The sequence below is a fragment of the Thamnophis elegans genome, chromosome 8 (assembly GCF_009769535.1).
Source record: "Thamnophis elegans isolate rThaEle1 chromosome 8, rThaEle1.pri, whole genome shotgun sequence".
Taxonomy (NCBI): Eukaryota; Metazoa; Chordata; class Lepidosauria; order Squamata; family Colubridae; genus Thamnophis; species Thamnophis elegans.
Window position 1 is genome coordinate 23,424,017 of NC_045548.1, and position 17,708 is coordinate 23,441,724.

General features: G+C 39.7%; 1 protein-coding gene across 1 annotated transcript in view; it reads right to left on the reverse strand.

Moving 5' to 3' along the window:
* LDLRAD4 (low density lipoprotein receptor class A domain containing 4) overlaps positions 1-17,708 on the reverse strand; it is a 296,905-nt gene that overhangs the window by 143,976 nt on the left and 135,221 nt on the right. Inside the window, 1 exon segment of the mRNA XM_032223037.1 lies at positions 5,419-5,559. Coding sequence (XP_032078928.1) covers positions 5,419-5,559 — 141 coding nt within the window.

Genomic DNA, 17,708 nt, shown 5'->3' on the forward strand with positions numbered 1-17,708 from the left:
AGCAGTATTTCACCTCCCTTGTAATTTAAAACTGCTGGGCAAGTTGTTCTATCACTGCACCTGGCCCAATACTATCAACATGTGGAATGCTTAAAAACATCTGGAATCTATTAATGCACAAATCTAGCATCTTCCCTAATCTGGCTTCATGCCAAGAAAGCCTACATGAAAAGAAGCTGGAAATTCACAATGTTCTGTTTGGTGGGAAAGGAGGTGCAGCAAAAAAACACTCTGCTCAACAGCTGATCAGCAAGATAAACCTTTTGAAGAAGAGCTCTGTAGGAATGGTCACAAAGGAAGATGGGTGATGGAAACACAAGCAGCACTCAGTTGCATGCATCGAACTGAGCAATGGATAAGGATGGAGAATAAATCTGTGTCTATGAATCTATAGACATTTGAAGAATTCTGCCATTATGTACAACTGTAAAACAAAAAGCTCCTACTCAAAAAATTAGTTTACGAAGAATTATTAACATATATTTTGTTATTGAGAGGCATATGAAATCACTTCAAATTTAAAAGGTATTCTACAAATCTAATACAGGGAATCCTCAATTTATAACATTTGTTTATTAATCATTTAACGTTATGACAGCCATGAAACAGCTGATGTACTTATGTACTCGTACTTATGACTGACTGTCATAGTGCCTCTGTAATCATGGGATCACGATTTTGGAACTTGGCAACCAGCATGTGTTTACAACCATTAGAACATTCCAGGATTGCACAATTCTCATTTATAACTTTCCTAGCGGGATTCCAGCAAGCAACGTCAAAGGGGAAACTGGCAGGGAAGGTCACAAATCACAATCATGCAATGTCTTTCTTAATGACTATGGTTTGATTTGTTTAATGATTATGACAAAAAAGGGTAATAAAATTAGGTGCAATTAATGACCACAGCAACCAATTTTCCAGTCCCAATTGTGATTGTAAGTTGAGAACTACCTGTGTTCAAATCTTTAAATGCTTTAGACACATCTACAGTTTGGGTCATAAGACAACTGCAACTCCTTGTTAAAAGGACTCCAGTGTAACTCTAAAACATAGAATTAAAAAAAAAAACACAAGGAAGCATGGAGATAGTGGAAATACATCAGTGAGCATTTCCAGTCAGGTGTCACACTAAGGTAAAATCCATTGGCAGAAATTCAGATTTGCAGCAAGAGCAAATATAAATACAAAATGGGACAGATTCAACTCCTTCTCAATGATGGAATATAATATGGAAATTCTCTCAGCTAAACTAGCATATGAACACAGTGCAAGACCATGGTCAGAAAACTTCTTTGCTAATATTGCCATCCTGTGAAATACCCAAACTTGCCATTTTCATTTTGTAAAAACCAAACAGCATCATGTATACAAAGTTTCTTCTCCAAGGAAATGACATGCTTTCTCAGTTACCTTCCAGTCTATTAGGCGTTTTTCATCTCTGGTACATTATAGGAACTCATGATTCCACACTGTCATCCCATTAAAGACTAACAATTAATTTACAACCAAAGGCAAGATTTGTAGATCAGACAATGTATACACAAATTCTGATTGTTAATAGCAATTGCACTTAGACTTAAATACCACTTCACAGTGCTTCACAGCCCTCTCTAAGCGGTTTACAGAGTCAGAATATTGCCCCCAACAATCTGGGACCTCATTTTACTGCCCTTGGAAGGATGGAAGGCTGAGTCAAACTCGAGACGCTATCAAACTGCTGGCAGTCGGCAGTTAGCAGAATTAGCCTGCAATACTGCATTCTAACCACTGTGCCACCAAAGCTCTTAAGGTTAATATGATGGCTGTGACACTAGAGCTCTATGTGCTTGTTAAGATGCTTCAATTAATTCATTTTTAAACATACTATACATGCTTATATATAAGCCACCAGTGGACAAGCCAGCCCTTGAAATTCTAACCAAAATATCATGAAAAATGACTCACCTGCTAATAAATGCTCAAATTTTTCATATTTTAATGTTTACAATTGATATGTTGTTTCATTATAGTTTGGTTAAAAATTGAAGGTTAGCCTACCCATGGATGGGTTTACATACAAATATATATGGGATATGTGGGTACTTTTAAAAAGTACTTTGTTGCCGCATATACTCACAGATTAGCCCATTTGCTGATAATCCTAACTCAATTTTGGGAGAATATTTTGGCACCTAAAATTTTTTGCTTATCTGGAAATATATATGATATTATTCTAAACAACCTTTTCAAAATCCTTGAACAAAAACATAGGATTTCTCTTTAATTCAGCTACTAAATTCAACAGGTTTGTATTCTACTCTGAAAATAGAGATTATATTGTCTCTTATTTTGCCTGTGTTATTAAATGTCTTATAAAATATTAATCTTCATTATTTAAAGCATAATTAAAAAGAAAGTCATTATCTTATATAATCTTTTTGAATAATATGAAGGAATGCTTACTTTGATGCTAATCAGAAAGACTACATTATCATGGAATATATACCATATTACCGTGTTTCCCCGAAAATATGACATATCTGAATAAGGCCATGCCACATTTTTCTGGTGGGCAAAAATATAAGCCCCCCAGCAAATAAGCCCCCTGGACAACCCCCACCTCCAAGCCAGGCAGAGCGCCCCTCACCAACCTAGCAGTATCCAGAAGGTGCCAAGCCACGGGAACCAGGGGGAGGCAAAGGTGATCGCATTACTTGGTGCCTTCGGGATACTGCTAGGTTGGTGAGCAGTGCTGTGCCCAGCTGAAGAGGGGGGTTGCCGGGTGGCTGTTCTCTTGCGAGCGGGCTCCCAAAGCAGCGCAACACAACAGCCATAAAGCAACCACGCTCACAAGCAGCCACCCGTCAAACCCCCTTTCCAGCCGGGCACAGCACCGTTCACTGACCTAGGGGTATCGCCAAGCCGCGTGAGTGCCTGTTCGCCGCCGCCTGGCTCCTGCGGCTTGGTGCCTTTGAAATACCAGTGAATGGCACTCTGCATGGCTGGAGAGGGGGGTTTGATTTGATTGATTTGATTTATTGCATTTCTATGCCGCTCCATTCCCAGAGGGACTCAGGGCGGCTCACAAACCAAAGTAAGGGGGGAGGGAATACAAACAGGAGGAAAAACAACGGGCAAACAACTACAACAATTTAAAAACACTCAACAACCACACAATTCGAGCAGGGGCGGGGAACTCGTCAGCCCCAGGCCTGTCGGAACAACCAGGTTTTGAGGGCTTTGCGGAAAGCCTGAAGGGTGGTGAGGGTCCGAATCTCCACGGGGAGCTCATTCCAGAGGGCCGGAGCAGCCACAGAGAAGGCCCTCCTCCGGGTGGTAGCCAATCGGCATTGGCCAGTAGATGGAATTCGGAGGAGGCCTAATCTGTGGGATCTAATGGGTCTGTTGGAGGTAATTGGCAGCAGGCGGTCTCTCACGTACCCAGGTCCAATACCATGAAGGGCTTTATAAGTGACGACTAGCACCTTGAAGTGTATCCGAAGACCAATAGGCAGCCAGTGCAGCTCGCGGAGGATAGGTATGACGTGGGTGTACCGGAGTGCACCCACAATTGCTCGCGCGGCTGCATTCTGGACAAGCTGAAGTCTCCGAATGCTCTTCAAGGGCTGCCCCATGTAGAGCGCATTGCAGTAGTCCAGTCTTGAGGTCACAAGGGCACAAGTGACTGATGCGAGGGCCTCCCGGTTCAGGTAGGGGCCCAATTGGTGCACCAGGTGGACCTGGGCAAATGCCCCCCTGGTCACAGCTGACAAATGGTGTTCTAAAGTTGCGTGAGCAGCTGTTCCACTCTCCCTCACATGCCTCCCACCCTCATGATGCCCTGGCCCAGCTCTCCCTGCAGAGCCAGGGCACTGCCGCTGCCGCCGCCGGCACCACCACATCCCAGCATGGCTTTTTCTGCAGCTTCCAAACTGAGTCTTCCAGCAGTGGCCGCTCTGGGCGTATGCTCTATGGTTGTATGCTCTGCCAGCAGCTGGCCCACAACCATAGAGCATACACCCAGAGCGGCCACTGCCGGAAGATTCGGTTTGGAAGTCGCTGAAAAAGGCATGCTGGGATGGCGGCGGTGGCAGCGGAGGTGATCTGGTTCTGTGGGGAAAGCTGGGCCAGGGCATTGTGAGGCTGGGAGGCATGCAAGCGGGAGCAGAACAGCCGCTCATGCAACCCCCCTCTCCAGCCATGCAGGGTGCCATTCATGGCATTTCGAAGGCGCCAAGCTGCGGGAGCTGGGCAGCGGCGAACAGGTGCTCACACGGCTTGGTGATACCCCTGGGTCAATGAATGGCGCTGTGCCCGGCTGGAAAGGGGGTTTGCTGGGTAGCTGCTCGTGAGCGTGGTCGCTTCATGGCTGTTGTGTTGCGCTGCTGCGACAGTGCAACATGGCCATTCGCCCATGAGGCTGTGCCCGGCTCTTTGGGAGCCCGCTCGTAAGAGAGCAGCCGCCCGGCAACCCCAAAACAATAAACCCTACTCTCATAATAAGGCCCAAGCCATATTTTGTGGGTAAAAAGAAAATAAGACCCTGTCTTGTTTTCAGGGAAGCACGGCAGAATTTCTCTGCATTTAAAACTTAATGTGAAAATATGGTTTATAATTATATCAAAATAATTTGTAGCTGTAGCTGGGCAGAACTGGACAGAAAAAACATTAAATGTACATCATGTTTTAGATACTGCATGTGCCAGCCTGTAAATACTTAGATTTTCAGCAAAATTAAAACTGGACAAAATCCAAAGAACCCTCTTTAAGAGTCTGAAGCAAATTACTTTCTCTGTTTTAAAAGGTCAAAAATCTACATATATCTAATGGCAGACAATATGTATGAAGAGCAGTCTAGTTTTACTCAGTCCTTCTGTTAATGGATGCTAATATTTGGCTGCTTGCCACATGGATACTCCTACTCCACCAAGATAATCCTGAAACCTCCATCACTGACAAACTGTTAGCCTCTTCCGTTTTCTGAATATTGAGCATATTAGCATCTATCGATTAGCATGAGAAATTAGTGCTGTAAACCAGTGCATCCCCCCACCTTTTGGACACCAGGGACCGGTTCTGTGGAGAGAGGTTTTTCCACTGGCCAGAGGGGGGCTTCGCTTGTTTGCATGGCCCGGTTGCTGGCATGCTGTGGCCCGGTGCCAGTCCATGGACTGTGGACCCCTGTTGTAAACGATTAAATTCCCAGTGCCTTCTATTTTGCTGAAAATTTCATGTACTTTCATGTAATTTCATGTAAAGTATAGCAACTGAGAAGAAAGAAAATGATAAATCACAACTATATGTTTTATTCTCTGTTGTAATAACTACATACAGCGACCAGTTTCTACTTCAATTCCAGTATCTCCCCAAAGTACCAGCAATAAAAAATAAATATAACAAAATTCACAACAAACTGTATAACTGGCAAGTACTCACAGCTGAAGATGCTTGGAGGTGGATGTTCAGTTACAAGTAAGCAGTTCTCTTCATCGCTATTATCCCCACAATCATTCTGTTCATTACAGAGCAGTGAGGCACGATATAAGCATTTGCCACTGGTGCAGGTGAATTTGCACTCTGAAAAGGTACACAATAAAAGGAAAGCACAAATGAATACAATCTATTTTCTATTTCATTGTATATCAGATCTGTAGTCTGTAATACAACTTACCGGTACTCAATACACATGTAAGTTATGACAGTAAAGGACTTTTCTACTCATTTGATCATTGAACATGAATGTTAAACTACAATACAATTTAATAATAATTTAAGCGGCAGAAGGAATGTCAGCATAACCATATTCATCACTAATACATTAGACATTTACAGTCAACAATGTCTGATACCCACACGAGTACCACTTATTTTCCTGGCTTGTTGGTCGGCTTCTCCCAATGCATTCAAGAGTTGTTTAAATCACTTGCTCACATTTATTACTTGCTTACTGACTGTTCATCCAGTAGCTATTCAGTACTGCAAGGCCCAATGCAGGCCACATGGGAGTTGGAGCTGGGAGAGCCAAGATCATGATCATTGAGTGTGGATGACTCACTTAATGACCATTAGAAGTCTTGGTCTTAGACTTAGAATAACTCTATTGTCACTTTAAATGTACACTAATCAGTGTACAGTAAAATGAAATTTTGTTGCACATAGCTCTTAAAGCGTTACCACCTCTAATATATACTATATAAACATGACAAAATAAATAAAATAATAACATAACATACACCCGCATACCCACATATGTTATATGACACACAGAAACAACACAGTCTAGTTCGGATGTATACATGTATATGGTGAGAAAAACAAATCTTGAGAGTTTACCAGACAGATGGCATAGCTGAACAAATATGGTAGCCCTGCTAGAAATACTTTGAAACCTCCTCCCAGAGGGGAGCAACAGAAACAGACTGTAAAGTGGGTGTGAGGGGTCTCTAATAATGCATTGAGCTCTAAGCATAGAGTACTTATAAGCAGTATCCTGAATAACAGTGATTAAAACACTCACAATTGTGCTTCTGTAAAAAGTGGCCAGGACAGAAGGAGAAAGATGTGCTCTCCCCATCCGACACAGGAAATACAGACACTGTTTTGCATGCTCATTAAGGATGATGTGTGAAGAGACCAATTCAGTTTGTAGTTATCTACATCCCTAGATATTTAATACTGTTGACTACCTCTATAGCTACATCCTTGACTCGAGTGGAGTATGACTAGGCTGTCTCCTTCTAAAATCTACAATGATCTCCTTTGTTTTATTAACATTTAGAACCAGGTTACTTTTATTGCACCAGTCCACCAGAACCTTCCCCTCTTCCCTATAAACACCTTCATTGTCATCCTGGATAACACCCCCCACTGCCGTGTCGTCCACAAACTTCACAATTTGATTTGTAGCAGATTGGCACAGAAGTTGTAGATCATCAAGGTGAACAGTAGTAAATTCAAGACACAGCCCTGTGGGGAATCTGTACTCAAGGAGATGGAGTTGGAAACTTTTCTTCCAACTCGCACAACTTGGGACCTATCAAGAAGGAAATCAAGCATCCAATTACATAAAAGAGTATTAAAACTTAATAGGCCCAGTTTGTTCACCAAATGCTGAGGAATGATTGTATTGAACGATGAACTAGAATCAACAAGCAGCATTCCCACATGTGTATTCTTCTCCAGGTGCGCCAAGCTAAGGTGAAGCACACAGGAAAGTGCATCATCTATAGAGTGGTTCTTCCTATAGGCAAACTGTAATGAATAAAATGTAGGGGGGAGGCATGAAACCATATAGTCCTTTACCAGTCTCTCAAAACACTTCATCGTTATGGAAGTGAGTGCAACTGAATAGTAATCATTAAGGAATGTGATTATAGTTTTTTTGGGCAGTGGTACAATGATTGTGTTAAAACATGACGTAACCACTATTACAACTTACAACCAAAATTCCAAACTCAGTTGTGGTCATATGTCAAGGACTATTTGTCCCGCTTGTTTTGTGGTTACTGTCAATCACTACAAGATACGTATTTGTTTATCATCCTCACAGGAAATTGCAAGCATATGGGTAGAATTATACTTCACAATCTGAGTCCAGAGCTACTCATTTCTCTGCACTGAGAGCAAATTTCAAGCAAAGCAGGGATCCCTGTAGAGGCAATTGAAGGGGCTCATGAGATAGTTACCCATTTCTTTCCTGGTCAAAAAAATGCTCTATTTATAAACAAAGGTTTGAATCCAGATTTAACAAAATTGCACTAGGAAAGAAAGGAGACAAGAACCTACATTTTCGATTCTTTTTTTGCCCTTGTTCTCCAGTCCTTTCTGCCCTGAAGGAATAGTTATACACCACCCGGAGTCACTTACTCAAGAGATGGGCAGCAATATCAATTAGATAAATAAATTAGGGAGGCACTTCAGAGACATAAGATAAATGATACTGGAAGTTGTAGAAGAAGAGCAAATAGTAATCATTTCCCTCTTCCTGTCTACTTTATTTTATTTTGATGGCTCAAAGGAAAGAGCTTTTCTGTTTAAGGAAGGCCAATTTAAATGGTGGGCAGACCCCCAAAACTTCTATTGTTTCAGACAGTATACAAAATTCAATAAGCATGCAAAGCTCTTTTCATTCCATGCCTATTAAGTAAGCTTTTCATTCATATGGGGTTCTCAGTTGTTTTACAATTTCCGCTAACCATTCTCATTACTGTATTGCTAAATTTGTGTATCAGGATTTTTCTTCATTTTACAAGTTTCTTCACCTGAGAGAGAGTAAAATCAGAAGATGAATGGTAGAATTTATCTAGAACTACAGAAAATGTTCATCGGAAGTATATGCTGTATATGCACATAAAAATAAACCTCAGTTTTTTTCTGTATATATTATATTTGATCTGATCCAGCATAAGCCATGTCTGGAACTATATCTGTTTGGAACATATCCTACTTTGAAAATATATAATTATTAGTGGCTCTGCTAATCTTTTGTTTTATATGTAATCTGCAATAATCCAACCAGGCCTATGCCTTTGCCCACTTTTTAAACAATCCAGATGGCAATAAACTACACTACTTACAAACAGGTTAGATTCTGAGAAGTAGTTTGTAAGTCCACTTTGTTCACAAACCCAAAGAAGCATAAAACAATATGCAAGAGAAAGTCAGTTCTAATCCATTCGTATCTTCTCCTGACTTCCAGAACTCTTTAGCCGAAGTTGCAGACAAGTTCATACTGACAAAAGTTCGCAACTTGAAAGTTCATAAGTAAAAGAATGCTGTAGTTGAATACCATTTTCCCCATTGCATTAAAAAACAAAGTACACTATCTAGTCCAAGAATTCAGGAAAGACCATGATTCGTTCATTCTCCTCCAAGGCCTGTTGCTTCCTATATTGTATACAAATTGGGTGTTTAGGTTCAACAGAAAATATACGGCTGCACATTGTCCTAGAAGATTTAGCTTTCCCTATTTAACATTTTCTAGTGGTAATAGCTGAATAATTAAATGATGGGTTTTTGGAATATGGAATATGGAAGAGAAAAGACTTATCATACAATATGACCTTTTCAATTAATGTTCCAATTCTTAATAAATATTGGCTTACTATCGTCATTGTTCCTTAAGGATATAAACATGATATTAAACTGTATATCCAAATGTGGATTCTATCATTATATGCTGAATTCTCAACATATTGTCTTTAAAGAAGACAATTATTCAACATTATAAAAAAGTCATTCTGGATATGTACTGACTTTGGGAATGAATAAAATTATTGCTTTGTGTGCCATGTTTCAGCCATTTATATCAACATTAAGCTAAATGGTGTCTTTTGATTACAACATAATATTTTTCTTTTGCATGCATTTTTAATCCATTGGAAATTGTTATTTCAGAAAATATTTTCCCATTTGGCAAAAAGCAAATTATAATAATGCTTATTCTTAAAACAGTCACTGAGAAATAATTTATTCAAAGCAATTCTTCTCAGTTAAATTTGCCTCTTCCTTTTTTATACATGCCTTATTATCCACAATGGTGTATTATTTTTTTTTGTCCTGCACACCAAATGGATTACTTCCACCAATATAAATTGCAGCTGTGAGGACTCCAGTCAGGATGGGAACCATAGCAGAGAGCAAGGTGTTATGCATTTTAAAAAGAAAATATGGTCATAAATCAGAAGAAAAACAAGGTTAAAATACAAAAAGGCCAGCATGTAGACCAGAGGTGAGCTTCACATATGGTAATTTAACAACCGGTTCGCCTAATGCAGAACTGAAAATGTGACTGCTCATGCGCCTTCCTTGCTTACACGCGGCTTCAAACACATGGCAATTTCATGCACTCAGCTTTCAGCACACTTTCTTGGGCAGCCGCAGAGAGTAGAGCCCATGAGGTGTGGAAATCAGCTGGGCTGCATGGGTGGGGCGAGCAAGTCAGAGAGTGAGATATATAGGGCTAGCACCAGGCTGGGTGGGCAGGCCCAGCCGGTGGTTGGAACTACCGGTTCACCTGAACCAGTTCGAACTAGCAGCAGCCCATCTCTGATGTAGACCCTGATTAACACCTGAAACTAGCATGTCCTGAGATATTATACCTGAGGATATAGAAACAACCCTATCACCTGGTATGCTAACAATGCTGTCAGGGACAGCCAGTGACCTTGAATTACACTGTCAAGGAAACTAAAGTTAACTAGCAATTGAACCTAATGACACACCACAGAGATCTTCATAAATTGAGTTATTATGCAGCTAGTCTAGACAGGAGAAGGTGGGGGAAGAATGGGGTGATTCCATTTTTAAAGATAAGCCAACAGGACTGTAGTTTATAAATAACCTTTCAAAGCTATTTTGCTTCCTTCTTCAGTTTCAAGCCATAATTATAATCCTCAGTGGTCAGTTACAGAACAATCTCTAACCCAGATGATAGAAAGCATTAAAACTAAATGTCTAGTGATTTTTTAAAAGACTTCCTCTCTTTTGGTAGAACTTTTCATACATAGGTGAGAAAAGAAAAGAATTTATATCAGTTATGGGTGAATGATGTTTTTTTATTCATCCATTGTACTTTTATACATCAGTATAGTTTATACAACATAATTCAATACCTTTTTGTCCACTGCTCTATATGTGTTCCCTTGTAAAATCACATTACATTTTTAATTTTATATACAAATCAATTTTACAATTTGCTTAGAGGCCAACACTGTCTTCACATTGATCTTGGCAAGACTATCACAAGGTGTGATCATATCAGTCATGGAAGCAGGAAAATTCTTGCATTTGCCATACCATCTACTTTACCCAGTTTGTGGCAGTTTGTAGGCAAAACGATGCATGAGCCTGATATCAGAAGGGAAACATCTAGAAAAATGTTTTCACCTTTTGTCAATTAATTTCTGAACAAAGAAAACTCAAAGGAGAACCTCATAATAATTTTTGATTTAATTATTTGGCATTTGGATAATGGTGGTTTCCAGCCACTATAAAACAGTCCTATCATGATGACTATAATACCATCAATTAGGGAAGCTTTGAATGGGGATCATAATTATTCCACATTTCTTGAAGTTTCAATTGTTTTAGTAATAGCACTTACTTATATGCCACTTCATTGTGCTTTACAGCCCTCTCTAAGTGATTTACATAGTCAGCATATTGTCCCCAACAATCTGGCTCCTTGTTTTACCAACCTTGGAAGGTTGAGTCAATCTTCAGCCAGTCAGGATTGAACTCCTAGCAGTGGGCAGAGTCAGCCTGCAATACTGCATTCTAACCACTACAGCACAGTGTGTGTTATCTACTGCATTTCATTATCATGTAATTCTCACATTTTATATATATGCATATAGTGATAAGTAGAATTCATCTAACTGATGAAGGAAATTAGTCTGGGGGTGTTTGTAGGTGGTAGTCATAAATGTAAAATCCTCTAATCAATTTCCTTAAATAACAGCTCATTAATGCAGATGCTACTCATATCAAGCTTGTTAAATAACCTGTATATTAAATGATTGAAATCATACCTCTCTTCTTGTACCACTACCAATATCGCTGCCTGCAATACCCCACCCCTAGATTCACCCATAATTTTTTTACAACACAATGGGCTATGGAAAGACCTTCTGCGGCACTGCAGAGAACAGCACGCTGTTGTTCAGAAACAGTTGCACAGCTGTTCCTTTTATATATTAATTACCAAATTTAAACATTATTGTTCAAATGCTCCTGGTGTTGTAAGAATCAGACCAACCAATCAGCATGCAGAATGTACACCTCCACACAATGCACAGTTGGGATTCAGGAGATGTGTGTGTCAGACTGTGTGCAGCCATCTGCAACCTCCACTTACCCATCAACCCCTTTGAAGTGTAGGTACACCTCGATGTTCATACGTAGTTGCAGACAACTCTAAATCAGCCTTAATTCTTAGCAGATGAACTCTCAAAGAAGAAGAATGTTCTGATTTCAAATTTCAGTATCCTTGATAGAAGGAAGACACAATTTTTATCAATTCTGCTACAAAGTTGGTTGCCACCTTTTGTTGGAAGTGCTGGCTAGGTCAGGGTTATATTATTAAGATACTTTAGTCAACTGGGATTCAGTGGGATTAGATGTCTCATTTGGTATTAAATTACACTACAACCAAACCAGACTTTATAGGCTAAAAATGGCACCATGACCTCTTCTCAGTAAACATGCATAATTCATCCTAGCATTTCTTCAATGACTAGCTTTCTGAAAAAGCAAAGCACTGTATTATATGTAAGCAGCTGCTTTCAAAAAGAAATAAAGTTTACACACACACATTAAACACACATGCTGTGGACTCCATTGGCCAAGGAATTTTGGCTGATGGGACCAGGAGAAGAGCCTTTTCTGCTGTGGCTCCTGCCCTCTAGAACACTGCGCCTCTTGACCTGAGATCTTTCCCCACCTTCTTGACCTTTCAAAAGAACCTGAAAATCTAGTTCTGGTTTTGGGTCCTCATGTGAGCATCCCATTCTGGAGGTGGTTAGTGGACTACTGTAGATCCCACTTCCACCGTGTTTATATATTGGTTTCTCATTTATGTATTCGTCCCTTTTTAATCTAATTTTTGTTCACTTTTAATGTTTTAAATTTTAACTCCTAATGTATTTAATGTTTTTAACATTATAATTGCTTTCTATTGTTGTAAGATGCCCAGAGTTACTGAACAGTAGGATGAGTGGCATATAAATTTAATAAATACATGTTTTTCCCTTAAATTTTCTTATGAATTTAGAAGCTAGTCATACTAATATTACTAGTGCTCCAACTAACCCAAATTTTCTAGATGCATATACATATCAGATGGAAGTATAATGCTGGAAGAAGGTATACTGATCCCAGGAACAGCAGGTGCTTGAGTGGCAATTTGCAGGTCCAAATATAAGTGAGCAAATTCTAAGTTGCTCACATATTAGGTTGCTATGTCTGGCTCTATAAATGCTAATGAAACAAACAAACATGAAAGGGGATTAAAAGGATAGGAATAAGTCACCTAGTTATTTTGTCTATCAAGTGAGAACTTGTTAGAAAATCAACCTTGGAGGAAGAAACTCATGATTCTGAAATTTAACAGTCCAGAAAAACAGAGCATGGTCTATTTATAAATAGATTTACAGCCCCACAGTTCCTAAAACAAAATTTTCACTGTCAAAATAATTGACAGGAGGACCAGCCAAAAACATTTAAAAAATAATCTGTATGTTACATTGGATTCTTGTTCAAAAATAGTGATGTGGTAGCATACTAGAGAAAAGCCATATGAATCCTCCTACAATTTATAAAATGAAGAAAATTTAATTTCTGAATTTAAAATATCCAATTTTGTTCATAATTCATGAAATAATATCCATACAATGCACACATATTTTTTGGAATCAAATGCAAATTACAAACAATGATGTTAGCATTAAAAATATTTACCTGTATAATTTATAGATACTGGATTAATTTTTCTAAATGTTTTAATATTTGTATTGATTTTTTACTGGTTTTACAGCTTTTGTTGTTTTTTTTAATTGTAATATATTTTCTTAACTGTAAGAAAAATTGCCCAGAGTCACTGATTGATATTGGCAGCCACAGAAATTGAATAAACAAACAAATGAATTTTTAATAAATCACAATAGCTGCATTTTCACAGTGCACTAACCTAAAACCAAACAAATTACATCTTGAATTACCATAATGTATGAACCCAGTCACCAAATTAGAATTGAGCTACTCCACAGGTTTAAATTTTATCACAGATTTTGCAGTATTAATTGCATACAAATGATGTCAACACCATTTTTTACAGAAGTAGGTAATAATGATTGAACAACAAGTCATTGTTTATAATGAGGCCAGAACTAAACCTCCCAAGTCCTGCTGTGTTGCCTCATTGAAGTGAAGTGTTCTGGGAGGGATGAGTGAAGAATGTTGGGAATGTAAGCCAAAGGCATATATTCCTAGCAGGTCACTTAAAGTGTGAAGATCATCCCAGCTGCCTAGCTAAAGCAAGCAGGTATCTATTCTGGGCAGCACTGATACAGGAAGATGCCAGAGGCAGACGATCACTTTAGTGACAATGGCAAAGACATCATTTCATACTGTGTAGGAAAAGTAATGGTAAACAACTCCTGAATTTTTACCAAAAGAAACACATGGACAGAAAATATAAAACGTTCATCATGGAGAAAATCTATGTGGTCTCTAAGATCAAAAACAATTCGATGGCATATGTATAAGCAAGCAAGCAGGATTAAAACTTTAATTTATTATCATTTTTCAAACACTGCGGGGGGAGACATGAGTCAAGCACATTTCAAGTATCCCTTAGCTGAAGTGTATATTCTTTTGTGCCGGCAGATGTTGACAGAACAGCAGCTTCCCTGTTTGAGGGAACCCACAGTTCAAATTGAGCCAAAGCACTGGCTGCTTGGCAGTTCACTCTCCATCTCTTTGTCATAAGGTGACCAGTAATGGGATTCAGCCAGTTTGCACCTATTCGGGAGAACCGGTTGTTGGAAGAAATCTCATTTTGTTTTTTCCCCACTTTACAGGTGTAATCCTGTAAGGAAGGCAGGGAGGAAACATTCTGCTGTTGTTTCTAGCCTAATCTTTATTGGCCAGAGAAACTGCCTCGCCAGTTAACCCCTATTACATTGTAACAACTAAGGTGAAGTGCCCATCAATGTGAGTGATTGAATTGAATTGAATTGAATTTATTATATTTCTATGCCGCCCTTTTCCCCGAAGGGGACTCAAGGCGGCTCACAACCCAAGTCAGGGGGGGGGGGTAGGGGATACAAATAGGGAAAAAAGACATGGACAGACGATACCACAATTTAAAAGCAACTCGACACATCATTCGAGCAGGGACAGGAACTCATCAGCCCCAGGCCTGTTGGAACAGCCAGGTTTTGAGGGCTTTGCAGAAAGCCTGGAGGGTGGTGAGGGTCCGAATCTCCACAGGGAGCTCGTTCCAGAGGGCCGGGGCAGCCACAGAGAAGGCCCTCCTCCGGGTGGTCGCCAGTCGGCATTGGCCAGTGGATGGAATTCGGAGGAGGCCTAATCTGTGGGATCTAATCGGTCTATTGGAGGTAATTGGCAGTAGGCGGTCTCTCAAGTACCCAGGTCCAATACCATGAAGGGCTTTATAAGTGACGACTAGCGCCTTGAAGCGTATCCGAAGACCAATAGGCAGCCAGTGCAGCTCGCGGAGGATAGGTGTAACGTGGGTGTACCGAGGCGCACCCACAATCGCTCGCGCGGCTGCATTCTGGACAAGCTGAAGTCTCCGAATGCTCTTCAAGGGCTGCCCCATGTAGAGCACGTTGATGTTGAGCTGGCCACAACCACCCAGTCACATGACTACTGAGCCCCACCTACCCAGCTGGTCATTAGGGTTGTTAAATTATTTGAATCCCACCACTGACTATGACACCATTCTTTCACCATTATAAGGACACAGAAGGAGGAAGGGAAAAGAGCACGGCATGCCAGCGATCATGAGACTACACAAAATGCCCCCACTTTACAACTTCTCTTCATAGATGCCACGAGGTAAGCTCAGCACTGTGCAATGTGAGGAGAGATTCTTAACATATATTTCCTGTGCCATGTTTTTAATACCTTAAAAAAAAAACCAAACATAAGGTTTTTTTGACCACTGTTAAGTCCGATCTAGAAACCTAGAGGAAGTCAACAAAAATGACATAAATGAACTGAAATTTGATAGCAATCTTCCAAAAAAAAAAGATGATAAACTTCCTGCTGGCATCTAAACCACTGTTCTCAAACTCCATTCCACAGATTGTTACACAGTTCCTTAAGAACTTGACGAAGTTCCATGAGACTAATAGCAAAAAAAAAAAAAAAAGTTCACTTGAACATACCAATTTTCTATCTCTAGAGCAGTGAATTATGTATACTCTCTAGCAGTTCTGTCCATAGGAGTATGGGCAGTAGTGAGTCACCCTATGTTATAAGTTAATTTATTTCTACAAATGGCCATTGTTTCAAGAAAGAAACCTTGGGTAGGACTGTTTAAAAGAAAAAGAAGATAAATAGAGGAGGCATGTTGAACTGTCACTGTAATATAGTCAGAGGGGTAACTAGGACAACTACAGGGGATTCTTTAGCTATACAAGAGTCTCAATCACAACTGCTGTCTCCCCAGGTTTAATATCTATAATAGCTTAAAAAAAACTCATCAGCATCCCTGGGAAATTTCCACCTCTTGCATAAAGCAAGAGCCAAATGGGCACAGGGAGAAGAATTTGAAACATAATTTGTTCATGCTATAGTTATAGTCCAGCTTGCATACACATCTTGCATTTATTTTTTAAAAATCATTTGCAAAGGCACAGCACTCTTTGTAAAAACATTAGTGCGAGAGACGTTAACCCTAGTCTATAATCCTCATTAGCCAAATGCTTACAAATTAAATGTGCTGCCATCTGCATCGGCTTGCAAAGATTTGTTCTCTTTCTACATTATTTGAAAGACATAGAGTAGGATGGAAAGTTTCAAAACAGATTACAAAAATGTTTGAATTCAAAGTATTTTAAATTTGAGAAAAAGTGTTGAATTCAAAACACCTGTTTCAATCAGTGTGAATGTATGTATGTATGTATGTATGTATGTATGTATGTATGTATGTACGTACGTACGTACATACGTACGTATTGGTGATGCAGTGGTTAGATTGCAGTACTGCAGGCTAGTTCTGCTGTCAACTGCCAGCAGTTTGACAGTTTGAGTCTCACAAGGCTCAAGTTGACTCAGCCTTCCTTCCCTTCCCAGGTGGGTAAAATGAGGACTCAGATAGTTGGTTGACTCTGTAAACTGCTTAGAAAGGACTGTAAAGCACTGTAAAGAGGTATGAGTCTAAGTGCTATTGCTATAAGCAGATTTATATAGCTTTGTGGTACAGTCCTGAGCTACATATATTCTGTTCTATTTATATAGCCATTATCTTATGTATCATAATGCTGGAGAAACAAGTAGTCCTCAACTTACAACCATTTATTTAGTAGCAATGATCATTCATCCAAGTTGCAATGGAATTGAAAAGAGTGACTTATGATCATATTTCACACTTAACAATTGTTGCAGGAGGCCCATCATCATGTGATCGAAGTTTGGACACTTGGTAACTTTCTTATATTTATTATGGTTGCAGTATCATGTGATCATCTTTTGCGACCTTTTGACAAGCAAAGTCAATGGGGAAGCCAGATTTAATTAACAGCTATATTACTGCAATGATTCATTTAACAAATGGGACAAGAAAAGTTGTAAAATAGAACAAAACTCACTTAACTGCCTTGCTTAGTCATAGAAATTTTGGGCTCAACTGTGATCGTATTACAATAATAATAAAATCAAGGTTATGGTTTATGGTTTATGGTTTTATTATTTATAGGCCGCCCTTTTCCCTGAGGGGACTCAGGGCGGCTTACAATATATAGGGAGGGGAGTACAAGACAGTAAGACATAAAACAATACATAAGTAAAAATAGTACACAACATTCATCATTCGGGTGGGATTACGATCTTTATCCCCAGGCCTGACAGGATAGCCAGATCTTGAGGGCTGTGCGGAAGGTCTGGACGGTGGTGAGGGTACGAATCTCCACGGGGAGATCGTTCCAAAGGGTCGGAGCTACTACTGAAAAGGCTCTCCTCTGTGTAGTTGCCAGTCG